General features: G+C 40.3%; 1 protein-coding gene across 5 annotated transcripts in view; it reads left to right on the forward strand.

Moving 5' to 3' along the window:
• KCNH1 (potassium voltage-gated channel subfamily H member 1) overlaps window positions 1-18,638 on the forward strand; it is a 199,470-nt gene that overhangs the window by 148,421 nt on the left and 32,411 nt on the right. Inside the window, exon 11 of one of the 5 annotated variants that reach the window (XM_080586332.1) lies at window positions 7,347-15,208. The exons of the other annotated variants lie outside the window; for them this stretch is intronic. Within the exon in view, the coding sequence (XP_080442458.1) occupies window positions 7,347-7,433 (87 nt within the window). The 3' untranslated portion in view covers window positions 7,434-15,208. Of the gene's footprint in view, window positions 1-7,346; window positions 15,209-18,638 lie in introns of those variants that run through there. 5 annotated transcript variants of the gene reach the window in all.

Raw genomic sequence — 18,638 nt, forward strand, 5'->3', positions numbered from 1 at the left:
TCAGGAACAGGGAAGACATCTTAAAGGAAATTACTGAAGGAGAACGTTTTCTGAAATTACAAAATACTTCTTTCAAGTTACATTTTTGTTTTCCCAGAAGTTTTCATTCTTATATCTTCCAAATGAAAAGTTTTACTTCCCTACTGCCCCAAATTAATTCTGAGCTAATTAAATTTTAGCAGTATTTTTGAACATATCTGTCATATTTAATTAGTCCAATTCTGAAAAATATATGGCCCGTGTAACACAAGGCACAAAATTCTAATGATCATAAAACGTTCATGATGGTCTAATTCATTTCCTGGGCTTATTTTCGTTGCTCCTGAGTTATGCCATTGAGAGTTTCAGAGACAAAAGCAACAGATTAGATTTCGGGCATTGGGATGGGTTGCCCAGGGAGGTGGTGGAGTCACCGTCCCTGGGGGTGTTCAAGGCAAGGTTGGACGTGGTGCTTAGGGACATGGTTTAGTGGGTGACATTGGTGGTAGGGGGCTGGTTGGACCAGATGATCTTGGAGGTCCTTTCCAACCTTAATGTTTCTATGATTCTGTGTTACATTGATCAGAGGCTAGAGCATGAGCTGGAAAAGGTCATGTGGAACATGTGGAACAAGGCGGATAAGGCTGCAATTTGCAAGGTCCTGCATTTTTGCCACCTAACCTAACCCATAGAAGTGGCCTAAAAGAAAGCTGGAGAGGGGCTCTATCAGGGAGTGTAGCGATGGAACAAGGAATAATGGCTTTGAACAAATGGAGGGGAGATTTAGATTGGATGTGATGTGAGGAAGAAATTCTTCACCCAGAGCACAAAGCACACATGGGAATTAGGGCTGAAGATGCACCTTGCTATAGATAGGTATCAATTTCATTGAAAATTTTTAAAAGTTATTGATAGAGGTTTTTTTTTGTTTTTTTTTTTTTGACATAGAGGAATAGGTTTAACTAACAGCCAAGTTCAGCCTCAGCTCTTCAAGAACAAGAAAATACTCCTCTGAAATAAATATGGAAACAGTGCACAGAACAAGGGGCTCAAATGTAGATATTTTGGTATAACCTGTTGATGCCATTTTGTACCACTTTCCTCCCAGTATGGGCTGTTCTAAGTCTTCTGTGCATATATATGAAAAGACAAATTCTGCTTACTTCCCCTCTGGTTTTGAGTGTTTTTGTTACAGTTTTTCCTTCCCTGATTCCAAAGGGAAAAAAAAAACGTATTGGTAGAATGTGAATATCTGTTTTGCTGTGGGATACAAATGTCCTGCTAGAACCATGTTACTGGCCCCAGTGTTTGCAAATTACATTTCCAGACAGAAAAAAACACACAGTTGTTTTGTACTTACTCATAAATTATAATTAAATTGCATGTTTAGTGCTCTCCTCACCAGTTTTTCTAACAGTTTCCTTACAGTTGTTTGGCTAATGTATACGTTCTGTGATTTCCCATAAGAACATTCCAGTGAAAAACGTAAGATTTGTTAAGAAAAACAAAGTAGAATTATTAAACCATAAAGAATGAAATAAAAAATTTGATATTGAATTGCCTTTTTTCACCCATTTCTTTCAGAATAAATGATTACAGCAGGGATAATTTTCAACCTATTTTTTTCAAATGTAAACACAGTGTCAAAGTGCAAACATTACACTGGAATTAAGGGTGATCTTTGGGTATTTATTATGCAGAGTTTGCCTACAATTTTAATGATAGGCTTTGACATCTAAATTTAACCAACTTTGTACTTCATCAGCACAAAAGGAAAGCCACTTGCTGTGTTTATTAATTGATTTATAACTCCTAAAAGCATCTAATAGTGCAAGAGCAAAATGCTTATTTACAAAATGAAATTTGTAATGAATGAATTAAATTTGGTTGCAGTTAGTAATGTTAGAATCAGAGTTGTTTTCTCAACAATACTAAAAAAATTGTACAAAATGTACAGTGGCTTGGATCATCTTTGGCTTTAGTGAGACTGAAACTAGAGCTTTGAAGGAAGCTCTGGAGGGAAGGAAATGATATGATGTGAAAGAGATGCTTCAGGCATTTTTGGAGAATATCGAGTAGAATAGTTTCTGCAACAGAGGATGGTCAAGTCCCAGGTCATGCAGGGTTGCATGCAGTGCGCTCTTGTTAACATCTTGCTGCACAACCAGAAGCGATAAGAAAGCCAGTTGTAAGACTTAGACTGATAACTGCTTTCGTGTTTCCCCTGTGGTACCACTGGAGAACATCCTGTTTATTCAGACGCTCAAGGCTTCAGATGCTGGGGGTGGGTGACCACCCTACGTGACTTGTTGTCTCCTGGCCCTGCTGCCCCTGCTTCTTCCACAATGACAGCAACTCCAGCACTGCTTCCCCCTCCTATATTACCAGCCCCTCTTCCCTTCTTGCACGTGTGTCTTCTAAATAACTTCTCCATGGTGTCCCCTGAATAAACCCTATAGAACTTTTACAGAAATTGCTACTAGTAACCTTCATCTTATTACTAAGCATTTCTCTCCTTTTACCATTCCACCAGGGGATGAAAAATAACATGACTAGAAGCTGCCATGATTCTAGCTTAAATTTCTGAATGTGAGGATGTGGACTGGACTTTCCCACAAATTTCAGTAGGGCCAGCTTGGCTAAGAGGTTTTTGTCGTTACTGCAGTCTTGTTCCTTTTTTTTTTTTTTTTTTTTTCTGATAAATTCAACCTACTACATGCAGGAAGTAGTGGTCTGTAATGCTTAGAGAAGTGAGCTTTATCCTAGACTTATTTATTGTGTGGCAGGCACTGTTAACTTTTAAGACAATTAGATCTTTAAAACCTTCATAAACTCTTAGTGCTACCTAGAGCCAGTTGTGCTTTGTGTTGTTATCATGCATATTTTCCAGGTTAGGAGATCCTACAGAGAAGCTGGTGCTGGAAAAGTTGGAGGTTGTCTCATGTTTAAGAGGGTGTTTGAAATCATGTTAGTGGCTTTTATAAATGATGTACAATATGCAACATTGGCCCTTAAAATGTTGTAGTTTAAGAGCATTTAACGGTGTAGATATATACTGATCAGTCATGGGAAGCTTGAATGAGCAACTGGTTTGACTAATTCCTGTGGAACTGAAGCCACTGATGTTAGTAGAAATGGCTTTAATTTGTTTCTCTTCCAAATGTACCTCATTATGATATTTAAAATGCTGTAGCAACCTGCTTTTAGTTTATTCCATTCATTGTGCAGTTCAATATAGTGTCTCAGCATTCAGTTTGGTTTTCAAGTGCTTAATTGACTTCATTTTTCTACAATGAAGCTCATGATTTTGCTTATATAGTCATAATTCTCTTTGATATTATTTTTAAAGTCTCAGTGCTGAGAAACTCCCAAAGTAGGGAAGAGTAAAATTAAAATATTGCAATATAAATGGTTTGCTTTTTGGTATTAGCTTTAAATTTGTAATTTGTAGGAAGGGTAAAACATCTTTGAAATTACAGAAAAGTGTGATCCTCGCTGAGATCTGCCAAATGAACTGTGAGGCACACAGAGACTGACAGCAGCATACCAATAATGTACAACAAAGCTCTCCTTGTATTCCTGCTCTTCCTTCCCCATTTGTTTCTGTCATCTGCTGCTGTTTAGCCTCCAGGTTATGCTGAGATGGGAATGCTTCATGGAATCTAATCCTAATGCAGAGCTGGATTTTGCTCTCAACGGGTTCCATATCCAAGGTGTATTTCCCTTTTGTAAATCCACTTGAGGCTGGCTTGCTTATGTTGCTTGAATAAAGTGTAATGAATCTGCAGACATACTCCCCAGGCTGTTCCCTTTTTTCCCTGTGGTTGCTTGGTTGCTTGGAATTTTTCAGATTCTGAAGCTGTGATAACTCACAATGTTTTGTTTTGTTTTGCTTTGTTTTTCCATTTTCTGATTGACTTTTCATGTTTACCTCTGTTAAAAAAGCACAGTTTCTGTGCACAGTCTCCAAATGATAAATGTCTGGTATTTGACTGTTTTTCTGTATGTACCACATGTTGGGAAAATGAGGGATATTAATGAAAGATCCAGAAAAGAAACAAGTGCACTTGCCCGATGTTCAGCAGCATGCATCTCTTCTATCTCACTGGATTTCGAAGGTGAGGGCAGAGCTGCTTTCTCGAGAGTACATGGAGCAGAGAGGAGAGGTGGAGCAGAGCAGATGGGGTAAGATGAAAGGTTCAGGCTGGGCCTGAAATCTCATTTTACATGGTGGTGAAGAATTTTGTAAGTGCACATTTAAACGAACACTTCTGAGTGCTAGCCAGCCTACTGTTGTAGATCATCACTTATTTTTTCTTTGCATATTGAACTTATTTTCATTTGCAGGCACTGTTTGGTTCTGAGAGCTAGGCCATTAAAAAGGCACTTTATAGTTTAAGATGCACAATAAAGTAGCAAGAGTCACAATGCTTGCCAGCTCCTGTAATTTCATGAAAATAGTCCATTTGGTGCTTTTTCCTCTAAGGCACAGTTCCTGGAGACAAGTGTCTTTGTAAGAAACCCAACTCATACATTCAGGAATCCCAGAATTATAAATCTTTGGAAATGTGTCTGGTACAAATCCTAAAAAGCAGGGTATTTTTGGTTTTTAATTTTGTGAATTCTGAAGCTACTCACATGGCTTTTTATTGATTATGATAAGCAATAAAATCGTTGATAACACTGCCTTCTCCCTGTTATGAAAAAAAGAGGAAAAAAACAACAAGGTTATTTTATATTCTTCTTAGCATTGCCATTCAGGGTCTTTTATTTGTCCTCTGTTCCATATATAACCAATATATTTTAAGTCAACTATTTTATTTTTATTTAAATTAGGCTATAATTTCACAAGCACAAAAATGGTATTAAAACTTTTAGTTTTGTCTGCTTTAACATTTATTTATAAAATAGCTGCTTCAGTATGAAATTAGGGAAAGGAAAAAAAAAATAGTCATAAGCTACAGGACTTTCTTTAACGATTTGGGATATGAAAAAGCTTGCACAGGAATGTATTTTGTCATTCTGTTGTAAAGATGTAGGCATACATTCATATAGAAAAACTACATTTTACTTGACACAGAAGTATAACGCTTTTTTTTTTTTTTAATGTATATGCAATTATCTTTTGTGGCTAACTGATTAAGGTGCTAAATAGAAACTCTGCTAGACTTACTGATATATTGATAGTCCAGAAAAAGCCCTAAATCTTTGTTTGACTGCCAGCTACTATATCTACTTGAATAACAACCAAACTTATTATGACAAGATATTCCAGGAATAAGGTCCTTCTTTTATAATTAATAAGTATGACTAGTACCAAAAAAAAGCTACCTGGAGAAACTGGGGAGAAATCCAAACAGTTTCCAAGTAATAGGAAGCAGGGTACTGCTTCTTAACAGATATGGAACAACCTTGCTGCCAGCTGGGAGCCTGCCCTTGTGGACAAATCTGCCTTTTTGAAGACATTTTCCTGGCCACAATGAATGCTTCACAGAGTGATTCAGGTCAATATGGCATCCATCAGTAATCTTTGTTTTTCATGGGCTCATCTCTAAGACATATTGTTCTTCCAGCCCTTTTAGAGTTGGTGGTCAAATAGTTTTCTGCCAATATGTTTTCTTTAATTTGAAGGCAGAAAATGGCATGACATTGCTTTTGATATAAAATATTATAGTGGAGAGCTCAAACATTATAGTGGTGAAGAAGAAATAAAATGGGACTTCAGGACCATTACTTATGAAGAAAAAAAAAAGAGTAAGGCTAATGCCAAATAGATCTACATTGATCAAGGCTAAATTTAGATGGAATTCAAAACAGGGTTTCTAATTATTGAAAGAGTGATATAATGAAACTGACTTCCAGAAAGACAAAAAACGTCAAAGTAGGTCTAAGTCAGAACTTGCCAAGCCAGTGGAAAGGATGCAGTTGTCTGTAATAGCACAGCATTGGACTTGGGGGAGCTGTCTTAAGCCTATGTTCCCCTGTCCCACTTGCAAGAATTATTTTATTGCTATGTTTTTGTCATGTTATTAAAGCAATCAGGCGGGCCTTGAGGTCTGTGCCTCTGTGAGGGTGTTGACGCTTGGGGCGCAAAGTCTGGAATCGGGGGTGATGGCAGAGCCAGAGGGGACCTCAGAGAACCTTTGGCATTTCCCTCCTTTGCAACTCCTTCCTTTGCCCAATTCAATTTGAGTGGAAGCCACTACATCATTTTCTGTGTGACGGCGCTATAGTGGGGTGTCAGTGAGTCACTGATTTAGCACAGAGTTTACCCCTGTGCCAAATCTGCCTCTTGCCAGTGGAGTGTCTGGCCTGGGCAGTGGAAGTGGGTTGAAAAGGTAGCACTGATTTGCATCTACCTCTAATGTACATTGTTGTCACGAGAAGGTTAAGCTAAAGGTTTGTTGTTGGTTTTGTTTTAATTTGGTACACTTCAAAGAGGCAAAATCTTTTTCTTACAGAGTAGAAAGATAGACTAGTCTGTTCTTAGTCTGCCATTTTGCTGTTAGATGGGATATTCTATAGCCTGGGCTAGGTTCTCATTTGATTATAACTTAATACATTCTCTAAAGAAACATTTTAAAATGGAAAAAAAAAAAAAGGTATGTTTTATTTAAATATCAGTACTAATGGATTTCAAACAATAAAAACAACAGCTTAGTAAAAATTAGCTTCATGGATGAGGTTGCAGTATTGCAATGTGGCAAGTTTTTCTAACTCCTCCTGGGAGGAAAGAGTTAATCTCAGAATATGGTTGTGTTGATAACTAATATTAAACGAGGCTTTATTGCAGTGGGAATCAAAGATGTCTCAGAGAAAACAGTGACACTAGCTCAGGTTTTAGGAAAGCTGGCATTTAAAAGGCTAAATGATTCTCTTGTCACTTGCCCATGACTGGAAAAGTCAACATGAAAGGAAACTCTGATTTATGCTGTGATTACCACAGCAGTAACCGTGCCTTTATCTTGATTATTTTGCCCTGCTAAAAAAAGAAATCTTAGCACAACATTCATTAAAAAGGGCAGCTTTTGTTTGCTAACTTCGAGTGTATGCTGTAATGTTCTGGTGATGCAGAAGTATTTCTGATGAAGAGATGATAAAAAGCTGTTTGGTGATTTAAATCTCCATTGATTGCAAAATGAATTAATCTTTATTTAGCCTATTTAAAGCATGGCCCAGCAAAGAAAACAGTTATGTAGCTCTTAATCCATTTTTAACAGTGACCATTGAAGTGCTCCCAATAGCATTGTTATACTACAGACAGAAGAGCGCCAAAGTGTGTGTATGAACTGTTCACTGTAGGGAACACAGCTCCCTAAACACATTCAGTCCCTCAAATCTGCTCTTTGTTTCCACTTGTTTTACAGAACCTGGGGTCTGCCTTGGGAAACAAAACATTGCAGGAGCTTGCTAGTGTTGGGAATGGACAGTCACTTAATGCAACAAAGAGCTGATGTTTAGAATAGAAGCACTCATGACCACCAAAAGGCGAATGTGGACAATTAAATGTCAGAGACAAACTGAAACATCCCTTAATCACAAGAGCCATCTCTCCTTCTGTTGTTCCTTATGGTGGGGCACTGGCCAGAACCGTAGTGAAGACCGACAGTCCTCAAATGTGCAGGGGCTCACTGATGGAGTTCAGCAGGGAGAGCATCAAAGATGAACAGAACTGGGGAGAGGCCATGAGTTTTTCTGAGGGACTTTGGAAGATCTGTACACTATCAGAGAGTACATTTCCTTTCACTTGTGCCTGAATTAGTCTTTATGTAAAAAATCACATAGGCTCTGTGGACTACTTTTGCTTTCTGTTGCCACACAACTACCTGGCCTCCCCTTGTGATACTGCACAAACCTTCTTGAATAGGACTAAGGGTTGCAGCACAGCCTGGTGATAATACAGGTCTCAGTGCTGATCTGGTATGAGAGGGTAAGGCCCAGTATTTGTAGGGTGGTTAGCCAAAATGGACTTTTAGAACAGAAGAGGTACCTTTGTAGAATTATTTAGAAAATCCTTTTTTTATTATTATTATTATTTTTATTATTATTATTATTCTCTCTGTAGTCACTTGGAAAGATCCAACTTTGTTCTTCATAAGTCTGAAGTAATTCTGGTAGGGGAAGAAAAGCAGGGAAGAATGCTTGATTTGTGTCACATAACCAGAAGGAGTCAGTACAGGTGATGGCATGGGTAGACAAGGCAGTAGAAGTTTTGAATGGCTCTGATGGATAGGAGGATGACTAGGGAATTTTACACAGAAGAGCAGAAGTCAAGATCTTGGCTTAAAATATTGAAAAATACAATTCCAGAAACCCTGAAGAATATCTCTCTGGCTCCATATTGGACAGAGAAGTGGATATGGTAAATCCTTATATCTACAAGAACTGAAATATTTCAATTACCTCCTACCCAGGTGTCCCATTCAGGATCAAAGTAAAGATTTATAAATTGTAGAACAAATAAGTGTAAAGAATAAAATTCCAGCCCAAAGAACCTATTAGTCTAAGCAACTTTAAATATTGAGAACTCCAATAAATTCAGTGAACAATAGAAAATGACACTCTTGTCAAGAGTTCATTTGCTAGAAGGGTGCTTAGTTCTGTTCCTGTGTAGAACCAGCAGTAGTCAAGCAAAATAAATGACTCAATCCTGGATGTGTTAGAATTAAATGTGTTTGGATCTTGGTGCAAGTTGCATCTGCTGTCTGAAGATTATGAACAGTAAAAGGATAAATTTGATGGTGCTGACTTCAGTAAAGAATGACATTAAGGTAGCTGCAGGCATGCAGCTTTTAAGATGCATTCATGAAAATTCACCTTGCTTATGACTGCAGGAAAACTAGTTAAAAGGCAAACAAACATTGTAAGAGAAGTGATAGGAAAGCTTTTTCTCACAGTAATTGAGAGAAATCTGTTATGAACTGTTGGATCTACAATGTAATTTAAATAAATTATTTCATGATAAAATTAGAGTTTAGAAGGTGCTGGCAGATTGTCCTTGTTGAATATTGTGATGCTGTTTCTCATCTCTTCTTTCAAATTTGTACATCAGTTTTATTTCTAGGGAGAGCTAGTCACAGGGAGATCCCTAATTTCTTTCCAACTTTATTCTAGAAGGAAGAATACTGGCCTCTGGCTCGGCATAGCTGGGGGTAATTCTTCTCCTGTTACGTACCCTTCCAGTCTCAAATTGACCTGCGGATGAGACAGTAGTCACTAGATGTCCCAGCAGCAATTTTTGCCTTTGTTTTTGTTTTTCTTTTTTCTGTGATCAGCACCCCTGACCTTCCCCTGCTCCTCTTTGGACACGTGCTCCATCGTGCTACTGGCCTCGTGGCAGAGTGACACAGCTTGTTCTGACCTTTCGATGAAATCTGAATGGTGCACATAGGTTACCCCTAAACGTTTCAGCACTGCACCTCAGAGGTCTCAGGATCCACTCTTAAGGGACTAGCAGAACAATTCCAAGAAGCCCATTTTCAAGCAAAGCTACCTTACAAAAGCAGAACCATGAGCTGGTTGTAACAAACATAGGGACACTTGATGGTGTTAATGGATGTAATTTGTTTACACACAGTTTGAGCAGACAGAAATATTACATACAGTTCTTCCAAGTCAGATTTGAGTCATAGCAGAAGGGCAGTAAAAGAGAAAGCACTGCTGTTGCATAGATTATACCACAAATCACAAAATACAAAAAGAGCAAGTGGTCCTTTACTAAGTCTCTCACTCACAGCTTATGCAGAGAACAACCTGTTGAGTAGAGGGTCGTAATGCCACAGATTTTTATATGTTGTTAAGAGGAAATTGTCTAGTCAGACAGGGCAATTCTATCTTTCAAAGACATCTTTGTAAATGGAAATCAATATGGTTGTTAATAGGTTTCCAACACTAATATGAATGTACCTGGTAATTTCTAAGCAACTGAGTGATAAAAACAAGTTCCATTATACTCAATGGAATTTACTTTTTGTCCTCTTCATAAAAGCGGTGCTAAAAAAGACTTGGGAATCTTGGTTTAGCCAGACAGTCTGGTTTCAGTCCTCATGTTTAGACCGAGGTAGAAAGCTGCTAGTTCACTGTGTTTATAATTTGCTTCTGTCTTTTTCTTGTATTTTTCTTTTTGAATATTGGCAATATCTATAATTCAGGCTGTGCAAATGTGTATCAGTAATCTCTGAAACTTTGCACTGATTTCAGCTTGTCACCAGGAGCAAAATATACTTCTGTGGGAGACCATCAAATCAAATGGGAAGTGGCTGTTTCCAATTAAATGCTGTGACAGTACTGCGAGGTTCCTACAAGCCTGAATTTTATTTCAAAGAATGAAGGGCACCACTTTGAACTGAACAAAGTCAACCAAGATCTTTAACTGCAATTGCTATGTATATACATATTTATTTATTTACTTATTTATTTATAAAATCACTGCAACAAATGCTGTATGAAACTACTTACATGCTCCTTTTTGATAACCAGATCAGCCTCAACATTGTTTACAAAATACTGACAGTAAAGGTTTCACTTCAAAATGGATTTGGACACTGTTGTCTTCCATTCATTGGAGCATAGCACCAATAAATTGGTATGAGTTTTTACAGACAGTGGCATATAAAACAATCACAGAATCACCCAACAGCTATGATTTATTATCAGTCAGCTGGAGGTGCCAAAGCACCAGAAGCAAAGAATTGTTTTTTAAAAGATTTGTATTGGTGGTGTGTCCGCTTTTTGCCTCTGTGGCTGTTGCCAACTCCAGTAAATTCTGGGAAAAGATTTACAGGAGAGTGATGAGCTTAGGTAAGAAAAACAACCATCAGTGAGATGGGCTTTCATTTACATCACTGCAAATTGGTAGATAGATCATTGACAACTGTTGCCTATCTGCAGTGTCCTGCATTACCACAGGCTGTTCACTCTCTCTTGGCCTATACGTCAGCTGGTATTTGTTCTTTTTGACCACCTGCATAGAGGGAGGGGATGAACTTTCTTTAACTTGGTGTGTTGTGCAGCACTGAGCTACTGCTTTCTCACTGTGAGGAGAAAAATGCAAAAGTGAGGTTATATTTTCTTTTGCTCTTCCACAAAAGATACCACCGTTTTTCCCTATGGCACTGCATTTGTACTGCATGTTTACTGGTAGTCCTACAGGCAGCCTCACCACTCAATCAGTTGATTGTAATATTCAGAGCATTAAGGAGAAAGACCGAGCAAATGGAGTTTTCACCGTAACAGTCTTGTATGATTATTGCTGTAGACATCTTGCAGTGATTTAATCTGTTTACTAGAGACAGAAATGTGTAGCCATTGCAAACTGTCTATAATAATTAGTTCATGATAACAAAGTTATGCCTGGATGATTGCAGTGCAGAATCCTGAGTGCATTTTTATGGAAGATATTAACAATGATGAGTTAGATGAAACTGAGCTAATCCTAATGTTTTCTATTCTATTTATATTTTATAAGCAAGAGCTGTCAGCTCTTGACCAGTGCAATAGAAACAACATATACGGTTATTTATGATACTCTGGATGAAATATCAGTGGCAGGTAGTGAGCCTGTGCTGACCCATTGGAGAATGTGGCAGGTGGCAGTTGGTGATTCCTCTAGACCTTTCTTCTAGACCTAGAGGTATGATTCTGTGTATGTGTTTGTGTGTGTTTACACCCCAATTTCTCCAGCTAGTCTTTTTCTTGTCTTTCTTGAGGTCTGCACTGCAGGTGTCTAAAGGTATAGCCACAGTTTCTCATTCCAGTTGGTTTTACCTATGGTGGAAGGTTTTCTACTATGTTTTTTTTTCCCACTAACACCCTTTTCCCTGACATTTTGTTCTGACGCAAGTTAGCTGTGAGCAGCTTTTCACTGGAGCATGATAGTTCTTGAACTGCTTCATGTGAATAGCAGAAGCTAGTTTTCATCAGTCTTCCATTCCTTTTTTTGAAGGGAAATAAATCGATCCCCAAATGCTAAGGCCACCACTACAGCATATACTTCAGAAGTCAGCACATGGAGAAGGATACTCATGGTCCTTTCTGTGGTATGAAAGCAGAGTAAGAGTTTTTTCATACTCTAAAACCCTGCCACCGAGCTGAGAAAAATAGCTGCTGTTCTTTGCATTTCCTGTGGGAGGCCAGGAAAGCATCTTCCCAGTGTCTGCAGAGTGCTTTGTTGGAACGCAGGGAGATGCTCCAGGTTTTTTGCAGGGACACACTGAAGGAAGTGTGTTGCCTAATGGTTAGATGCTGAATGCATGCACAGGTGACATACACATCTCTGAGTGAGGTTTACCACTGAATTTCTACAGATATGGGTGGTGTGTGGTGTTGTCTAATATAAAAATTGATGTTGACTTCCTTTAAAATGGAGTGAGGCTTTTGTGCATTTTGAAAAGGTAGGAGGAGAATTCAGTAGCTGATAGGGTGACCTGCACGGAAGTTGTAATGCTGTTGGGGACAGCAATGGCAGCTGTAGTCACAATTACCTAATTTGAAGTTCACTGAGCATTTTCCCTGAAAAGGTACCTTCTGGAGAAAACTGCACATACGTCATATACTTATCCCTGCACATGTACAGGCCCCCAAAATAGGACACAGCAAATACAGCAACACTCGGCCCAAGACTTTACAAATCAGATGGAGTTGAGGTCCCCTTTTCTGCTTGCTCTTTTCCTATTGTCCCTTTGAGATTTCCTAAATGGCTACCTAGTCCAATAGCAGTTTCTGCTGTAACAGTGGTAGGCAGCTGCTTTCTTCCTGAGAAAGGTACCTGGTCTATTTAGGGCTTTGTCAGCTGGGTGGGAAGTAGGTATTCCCTAATTCAGGAGAGGAGCAGACCTCCATGGGACTGGAAGAAGTGAAGAACAGGGAGCAATCTCTTCCAGCAGTGGCTGGTAGTGGAGGTAGGTGGTGCGTGTGGAAGGAGCAGAGTGAGCTGTGGGGGCCGCAGAGCTCCCACTTGGTGCAGCAGATGCTTAGCTGTGGTCTGCTTCTCCTGCTGCAGAAGCTCTTCTGGTGGAGTAGGTGCCAGGGGAAGGGATTTGCATGTCTGACATCTTTCAGCCAGTTTTAAAGGAAAGCCAGAAATAGCTTTTGTGGGGGAAGAGGGAGCTTAAAAAGTTTCATTTCGTGCTACTCTAAAGCTGTCCCCTTTCTCAGTGATTTTTTTTACATTTGTTTAATAATTCTTTTAATATGCAAAATGTCAGTGGAAATGGATCTTTAGGCACTTGTTGCTTACGCATGGTTTAGCTGCGTGGCACTTTTAGTCTTAATAGCGCAAACAGAGACCAGGCACTGCCTTTGGGAGGGAATGTGTCTCCAAGCCAGCCGCGTGCCTGGGATCTGCCATACAAATACATTTCCTTTTATTTATTTATTTGGAAATGAGGGTTTTAAGAACAAGACCAAGTGAATTGTTAAATAGTGGTTGCAATGACTACTTCCATCTAGAGGTATACAATAAAGCATACAACTTTTAGGAAATATATTAATAATACTGTTCTTTATAATGAAGAAACAGTGGATTCCCAGCACTGTAGAGTTTCAGCAAAGGTTGACTGATATGGTATCTTCAGTTTCACAAGTCACTATGGAAAGATTAACTGGGTAGCCTAGCCATACATTTTAGGATAAGGAAGGTATCTTTCCAGGTCTTGTGATGAGCCTATGTGTCTGCTCTCAGCTACATTTGAAAAAAAAAGAACATGATTGATAAACTTTAAACTGGACAGTCCACCTGGCTGAGCAGTTAACTGCTCTAGATTTTACATTCGTTGGTGTCATTTCTCATTCCAGGGCTGCAGCTCAGCTGATTAGAGGTGACAGAGGATTTACCTTTGTCTTCTCAAGTGCTTCAGAATGTCAGAAAATTAGATTTCCTTTGAAACTGAGCGAGTAGATGTGCCCATTATGCTGCTCTGTCGCTGTGTGTTTTGCACAAAGTAGGCGTTTCTATTTTAAGTATTGCTATAATCATTTCTCTCTATATATGTCTGGTTTTGTAATGTAAGAGACATCCTTAGCTAAGGCAGGTTACCTGTTATTTACAGTTGCAGTTTTGTCCTCCTGGGGGTCACACTTGTCTGTGCTTACCTGAAGCCTTAGTTACCTTTGGAAAATTATGAACCACAGAATTATAGAATGGGTTGGGTTGGAAGAGCACCTTAAAGATCATCTGGGTCCACCTACCCTGCCATGGACAGGGATGTCTCCCACTAAACCAGGTTGCCCAAAGCCCCATCCATCCTGGCCTTGAACACCTCCAGGGATGGGGCATACACAGATTCTCTGGGCAACCTGGTCCAGTGCCTCAGTCCCCTCACAGCAAAGAATTTCTTTCTTGTATCTCATCTAAATCTTCCCTTATTTAGTTAAAAGCCATTAGCCCTTGTCCTATCACTCCATTCCCTGACAAATAGTCCCTCCCCAGCTTTTCTGCAGGCCCCCTTTAGGCACAGGAAGGCCGCTGTAAGGTCTCCCCAGAGCCTTCTCTTCTCCAGGCTCAACAATCCCAACTCCCTCAGCCTGACTTCTCCAGTCCCCGGGCATCTATTGCTGGCACTGGCATCAAACTGGTAGGAGTTGGATGGCCTGAGGTTTCCCCCCCTCAACAACTTTAGTGTAAAGCCCTCTTCACCAGCTTGACAAGCCTGTGGCCGAAGGTGCTCTTCCCCTCCTCTGACAGATGGACCCCATCAGCTCTATTAGACCAGGTTTCTCAAAGCAAGTCCCATGGTCTAAGTAGCCAAAGCCCTGGCTGTGGCACCAGTTCTGTAACCATTTGTAGGTTCACCAAATTCAACTGGCCCTTTTAAATCCCATCGCTTTGACCGGAAGGACTGATGGAAAAAACTGCCTGTGCTCTAGGTGGTAAAGGTCCCTTACTGCCATTCCCAGGGCTCTGTAGTCCTTCTTGATACTCCTCAGACTGCTCCTGGCTGCATCACTGGTGGCCACATGAAACACCAGCAGCAGATAATAGTCAGTGAGCTGTACAAGGCTTGGTAGTCTCTCAGTGACATCCCTGATACATGCCCCCATTAAGCAATACAGCTCTCTAGAGTGCCTCAGGTCAGCAAATGGGTGCCTCCATGCCTCTCAGAAGAGAGTCATCTACTACAATCATCCATCACCTTTTCTTAGTTGACTTCCATTGACTTTCCTGACGTGACAAGTCTTTCCTCTTCCATCCGCAGAGCAGGGAAGCGGTTCTGCAGTGGCACCTCAGGCACTGGGGCAAGCCTCTTCCTCCTGCTGGTCCTTGTCATTGCAAGCTGCCGTTCTTCTGCTTTACCGGCCTCCCTCCCTTCTGCACGTGCTGGTGGGGGAGTTTTTGGCCATGTGGCCACAGGCTGTGGGTCCACTGCAGACTGCGTTTGGAACCAGCTATCTAGTTCCTTCTCAGCCTCCCTGAGAGGAAGGCCCAGGCACTCCCTGCAGCCTGAGGCCTGCACTGCAACCTCTCCCTTTGTGCAGCTGCAGTGGGAGTCCTCAGGGCAATTTTTTGCTCACAGGTGTGAAGAGCACATATGTGCAAAGCTTTTGATACAGAAGGGATGTCTGGGCTGCATCCCTTTGTGCTCCTCTCCCATGCCCCTGGCAGGAGGCTGGGCCAGGGCTGCAGGATGCTTTTGACACAGGACCACAAGCAGAAAGCCCCATGCCTGCATATAGTCTGTAAACCAGTCCGTAGCCAATGTCACTGCTGTCATTCCCTAAACTAGCGGTTGTCTCTTTTTGGCTGTTTGCTGCCCATTGCCTTCAGCTTTACTTTGGCTAATCTCTGGTGTGTGGCAGTGGCCAAGGAGACACAGCAGGCTGTTGGCACGATGCTTTGTGCTCAGCATCACTTACCGTACCTTCCCCGGGCAGGGATGCTCTCCCAGCTCTGCTGTGGTACTGCAGCATGGCTCCTTTGGTATTATTCATTTGAACCACATGTCCAGCACCACACAGGCCATGACTAATACGACCCAAGACTCCTGTTGACAGAATGCCTAATAGTCCTTATAACAAACAGTGCAAAGCTGAGATACTACAGGGCTCTTGAATCACTTAAGGTATTTTGCTTGCTTCTGTGTGTATGTGTAACATATGCAAGGGTTCAAGGCTTAGTTCTGATCCTTCTAAAGTAACATAAGGCCTAATCCTGTTCCTACTATGATAGATTTATCAAAGCATCACTGTTAATGCTCTAAAGCTGACTGAGAGACAACTATGTGCTGCGGACAGACAGCAGCCAAAAGTTCACTCCTACAGCTACCATGGGAGCAGGAAAACAGTGATGAGTAATAAGAGTGAGTGGGGAATTTACAGCAATTAAACAGCAAACAAAATGAATGTAAATTGATAATGTGCCACCTGCATTAATATTAATTATTTCTCTCACCAAAACAAAATGAAAGGAACATTGTAAGCACTCATTTTTAAATGTTAAGACTATATTATTGTGGTACTTGTAAGATGCATTAGGAACTTGCTTTCATGTTTTATATCAGAAATAAGAATCTTGGCACAAGACAAACTAGTAAAAAGGAAGAACAATATTTAAAAAAGAAAGTCATGAAAATTTCTCCTTGTATTCTTTCTTCCTTGTCCCCCTCCCATTTGTGGTGCTGCCCTGCTGCCACAGCATGTTCTGCACTTCCTATTCTCTGAGAACTTGATTGATTGCAGTAGGTCTCTTTGTAGAGTTCAGTCCTGTACGAGGAGTGATTTAACTTGGAGAGTACAGCCTTTGGTCACAGTTCATAATCCTTCTGTAAATTGCAGTATATAGCGGTGCTGCTCCTCACAGAACCTTAAAAAGGATTATGACTCCCTGCTTTGTTCCGAGAAAATAGTAATTTGCAGCCTCCAGGAGAAACACTGCATTTGTTATCTGTCCTGGCTATTGTTTCTTTTTCCCCCAGGCGCTGCTTGGATGTGTGGGGTAGGAGCTGAGGATGGGGTCCCTTGAATTTTGCCCCAGTCATATATGCAGGTAGCTTCTGGCTTTACCTGTGTGCTGAAAGCTGCGAGGATGCAATTCAAGGGTGTTTCTAAGTGATCTTATGGTAGCTGTATAGTGTAGGGTATCACTCCTCCCCTTAAGCCAAAGGTTTTTCTTCGTACTTGCACATATAGCACATTGCATGTTTTAGACTGATATTTAAACAATCAGCAATGATAATGACATATGCAGATAAAAATATTGCAGATCCATCCCCATCAACTGTCAGAGGTGCATCAGGGCTCCCCCTATCTCTCCTGTTCCTATTGATGTGCTGTAAGTGCCAGGCCCTTCTTAGGTGCATTGTGTCTGCTACCACAGTGAGTGACGTGGCTGTACTTCGGGATATAGGTACAGACGCAGGCAGCGGCAGCCGCCTGTCAGCACTGAGAAGTCGTTCTCTGCAGCTGTTCCCAATCTCTTCTGTGGAAAAGGTAGCTGTGCAGGTAGAAAAATCCTGAAGGATCACTTTGGCCTACAGAGCTGCCAGCTGGATCTTAGTGATCTGGGCTAAGGTCTTCTAAGCATGCTGAAGTTGTTTTCAATTTTCCATTACAGAGAAAGAAAAAAAAAAAAAGCTGGAAAATCAATATAATTTCTGTTTTCCATAGGAGACAATGGACAGATTGTATGCTTTAAGGTCAAACAGATGTTTCTTCTTCAAGTGTTTTTCTCTTTTTAATCCATAAAAACAGAGTGGGAAAATATTTAAAGAGAAAAACTGTTTCAAACAGATTAAGGTTGTATTTTTGTTTTATTGCAAATATTTTAAAATGTCATCTAGAAAGAAAAATGTTTAGCTTTGATATAGCTAATAAAGTCCAGTCATTTCAAAGCCATCTTCTTACTTGTTCATTTTATACAGAAGCAGGGTGAGCTTTCTAAGTCATGAGTGAAGAAAAGAAGAAAGAAGATGATTTAATTCTTGTTAATAATTGTCAGAAGATGAGATTCTAAAATGGCTGGTGTTTTGGTATTTAATGTCAGGTTTACTTCAACTTGAAAAGCCATATGCTAAATTACTTAGAATAGTTGTGAATACAAAAATTCTGATAGTACTATTTAAAATCTCTTACTAAGAGAAACAGAGAAAGCAAGCTGTGCATTACATGAATATGGCAGTGTACAGAGAGGGGCGTCAGAGCTGTCAGCAGAATGTATTCACTGAGTTTGGCACATTCCAGTTTGCAGGTGCAGCAAAGTGTGGGTTTAGAGCATGGAAGTATGGAGTCAGTGTTATTCTGATTGCTGGTAGATGTCTGTGTTTGCACTAGGGTGACAGAAAGGGTATCTTTCACTCCTGCATATTTAAACCAAAGCTCATTGTGGAAAACACCAGGTAGTATTTTGTGCTTATACAAAGTCTGGTGTGGAAGAGCCCATGTGTAAACAAATGGTTTCTTTCCAGTTTCTGAACCCAGAGTAGCCTGTGAGTTAGGAGCTGGGGTAGCTAAACTTCTTTGCCTTATTATGTTCACTGGGAACTTGTGCAGACAACACGGTGACCTGCCATTGATGTATGATGTAGGCTGGGGGAATAATGCATCCTTCATCGGTGTTCTGGGAAAGGCTGCACAATTTAATATACCCTGATCTGTAAAGTTTATGAAGACTTTATTCAAAGAGCACTCTTGTGTGCCTTCTGCATGTTCAACATCAGATAAGAAGC

This window comes from Anser brachyrhynchus (genome assembly GCF_964034855.1).
Source record: "Anser brachyrhynchus genome assembly, chromosome: 3".
Classification (NCBI taxonomy): Eukaryota; Metazoa; Chordata; class Aves; order Anseriformes; family Anatidae; genus Anser; species Anser brachyrhynchus.